The sequence below is a fragment of the Eimeria maxima genome, genomic scaffold (genome assembly GCF_000499605.1).
Source record: "Eimeria maxima Weybridge genomic scaffold, Emw_scaff1961, whole genome shotgun sequence".
Taxonomy (NCBI): domain Eukaryota; phylum Apicomplexa; class Conoidasida; order Eucoccidiorida; family Eimeriidae; genus Eimeria; species Eimeria maxima.
The window spans coordinates 1-3350 of record NW_013564851.1 but is presented as its reverse complement, the minus strand read 5'-3'; the positions used below and the strand labels follow the sequence as shown (position 1 = coordinate 3350).

At 58.2% G+C, this 3350-nt stretch overlaps 1 protein-coding gene across 1 annotated transcript; it reads right to left on the bottom strand.

Annotated features, from left to right (window-relative positions):
• Window positions 1-201: 201 nt before the first annotated feature.
• On the bottom strand, window positions 202-3149 carry EMWEY_00056600 (hypothetical protein, conserved; the record flags this gene model as incomplete). The annotated part of the gene is made up of 2 exons (XM_013480468.1): window positions 202-1392; window positions 1753-3149. Coding segments are annotated over 2 exons (2588 nt in total), but the record flags the coding sequence as incomplete, so codon positions are not given.
• Between the last annotated feature and the right edge of the window lie 201 nt (window positions 3150-3350).

Genomic DNA, 3350 nt, shown 5'->3' with positions numbered 1-3350 from the left:
AAAGATACAGCAGCCGCACCCAGAGGCAAGAGCAGCAGCAGAACATAGTATAAGCAACACCAGCAGCAATCGCAAAGGCTCTCAGAAAGAAAACAACAAAAATGAAAACAACCATAACCAGGCCAATTTGTCCAACATCGTGCATGCGTCGGGCTCGTTTGCTGCTGCAGTTTTCGCTGGCTTCAGCGTTTGCTGCCGCAGCTACTGCTGCCTACCATAGGGAGGCTGCTGCTGGCCTGTGCGTGGGTCTGCCCAGGCAGCTGCAGCACCCGAGTGCTGCTGCAGCTCTGCTGCTCTCGAGTCGCTCAGGGAGCTTGCCGCTGCTGCTGCAGCTGCAGGCGCGACGAGCATTCTATCGGTCGGCGGCCTGTTGTTACTACTGCTGTTGCTGCTGCTGAGGGCTGCATCTGCTGCTGCGACCCCGCGTGAGGCCGCTGCAGATTTATGCTGCTCGAGGTAAAGATGTGTCAGCCTGTTGCTGCTGCTGCCAGGGGCTTTGGGAATGTCCTGGTCTGCATGCATTGCTGCTGCTGGGAACTGTTGCTGCCTGTTGAGGGAGGCGTACACCTGCGCAGCAGCGCCGGCAGCGGCAGCAGCGGGGCTGCCAGCAGCAGATTGCAGCATCGGTCCTTCATTGCCGAAGCAGCTGACGCCAGCAAGAGGCAAAGGAGAGAGTCCGCCTCCCATATGTCGCAGAGCTTCTTCCCGGTAGCGCGGCTCCCCTACTGGTGGCATCATCCCATGCTGCTGCTGCTGTTGCTGCTGCTGCTGCTGTTGTTGCTGTTGCTGCTCTGCAAGCGCAGCAGCTTGGCGCTGGTGAAGCAGCAGCAAATGAGGAGAAGGAAGAGGGGCAGAAGGCGGAGGCGGTACTTCCATGCAAACGCACCATTTGCCATTTATTAACGCTCCTTGGTGCTGCTGCTGTTGTTGTTGCTGCTGCTGCAACTCATCATCAACGTCAGACTGCTGTCGCAAAGGAGGCAATCTGATAGGGTTGTTCAACACTGCAGCAGCTGCGGCAGCAGCCGCATGCTGCTGCCGCAGGGCTTCCACTGCCGCTGCCCTGTCTGACATGCGCAAGACCGGCTGCTGCTGCTGCTGTTGTTGCTGTTGCTGCTGTGGCGTGTGTCTGCGTGGTGGGGACAGTCTCGGCTGTTGCTGCTGCTGGTGAAGTTCATGCGGGGAGAGGGGAAGGATATCTGCCGCACCCTGCTGCTGCTGCTGCTGCTGCTGCTGTGAGCTGCAGTTGCTGCTGCAGACAACAGGGGTGCTGCCTGCTAAGAAGGACAAATCTAAGAAGCCGCTGAGTTCTTCTTCTTTAACTTCGCTGCTGCCGGCAGCAGCAGCGCCTTCCGCGGCGTCCGACTCGAACAGGAACATAAACTGAGACGCCTGCAGGAACACAAACAATCCACTCAGCTGCTGCTGCTGTTGCCGCTGGTGCTATTGCTGCATATATTCTCCACACCAACGCCACGTACAGTAACGACGCACACCCTCATGCACATTCCGAAGAGCTGCCGCCTATTAGGCAGACTATCTGTCAAGCTAGCTTCCCCGCTAGCTAGCGTCTAGGTAGGTAGCTAAGTGTTGCTACCTACTAGCTGTGACTAGCTTGCTGGGAATTCTAGAAAGCTGATCCTGAATGACTGACTCCTGTGGCTAGCTGCGGCCTGTTGGCTAACTGCGGCTAGCTGACAGTGCGTGTGTTTGGCGAACTAAGAGCTAGTTGGTCGGCTAGCTGGCGCTTACAGGGAGTTGAGGGTGTTCTGGGCGGCTGAGAGGGGCACTTGTGTTGGCCCAGAGACTCGCCGACCAAGACCGACGGCTAGCTGGACTGGCTTGACGCGAATAAGCATAGGCTGAAGCACGAACTTGCTGCTGCTGCTGCTGCTGCTGCTGCTTCTGGTGCTGATGCGGGGGCAGCGGCATAGGCAGACTCAGCTGCTGACCCAGGTGTTGCGGCGGCTTCCCCTGCATAGACGAGTGTTGTTGCTGCTGCTCCTCCTGCAGACGCTGCTGCTGCTGCTGCTGCTGCTGCTGCTGCTGCATGCCAGTCAAGTATCCTAGCTGTTGCTGCTGCTGTTGTTGTTGCTGCTGCTGTTGCTGTTGCTGTTGCTGCTGCTGCTGTTGCTGCTGTTGCTGTTGCTGTTGCTGCTGTTGCTGTTGCTGCTGCTGTTGCTGCTGAAGTAAGAAGCGCGTGTCCTCCCGACTGTTGGGCAACCCGCGGCCGCCGCAGAGCTGCATCAGGAGCTGCTGTTGCTGCAAATAGAGCATCTGCTGCTGTTGTTGCTGCTGCTGTGGTTGCAGCTGGGGGGCCAGCAGCCTCGCAGCAGCAGCCGGAAGCAACGCCGGTGTGTAGCTGCTCAGCTGCTGCTGGTTGAGCGAAGATGGGGCACCTACTGCACTTGGAGCAGCAGTATGTGCTGCTGTTCCTGCTGCTGCTGGGTGCGCACCAGCAGCTCCAGCAGCAGGAACATTCGGGACGGCACGGCTCACACACCGCCAACCCGAGCCCGAGTTAAGCAACTGTGAAAGGCAAGACCAAAGTGCTCCAACCGCTGCAGCTGCCGCAGCTGCCGCAGCTGCTGCGGTGCGTGGGGGCATGTAGGGTTGTTGCTGCTGTTGCTGCAGCTCTTCTTCCGCAAATGGCAGCAGCAGCAACCGCACGTACCTCCCTGTAGGCCTGCTGCAGTAGACAACTTCGTTAGACAATGCTGCTGCTGCAATCTGCAGCAACTGTCGCCAGCCCTTCGGCGCCAGAGGCATCGGGGCTGCTGCTGCTGCTGCTTCTGCTGAGCGCAGCGGAAGAGGCAGTCGCAGCTGTCCTGTGCTCTTCTTAAAAGCAATGCGTAGCGGAGTGCCTAAGCTGCTGTTATTGCTGCTGCTCCTACCCTCCCCACCGCTGATGCTGGATCCGCTGTCGCTGCTGCTGCTGCTGCTGCGGCACCTGCTGGTACAGCTGCTACGAGCACCACAGAGAAGAAAGAGCCGGAACAAGCAACGTCTGATGGTGCTAAGGAGCGCAAGAACAGTCTGCTGCTGCTGCTGCTGTTGCTGCGCTGCTGCAGCTAGACAGTACGACAGTGCCTCCCTCCGCTGTACTACAGAGCGATTCAAAGGCCACCCCTCTAAGGCAGCAGCCACTCCTGCACACAACCAGCAGCAGCAGCAGCAACGGAATGTGAGAGAGCAAACACAAAAGAAGGCAACGCGCAGGAAACAAAAGCAGCAGAAGCAAACACATATGCAAGCAGCAGCAATACGAGGAAGGCATGCACGCAAGGGCAGCAGAGGCAGCCGACAGAATACCGAGAAAATTGAAAGAAGCGACAGACAGTATATATTAT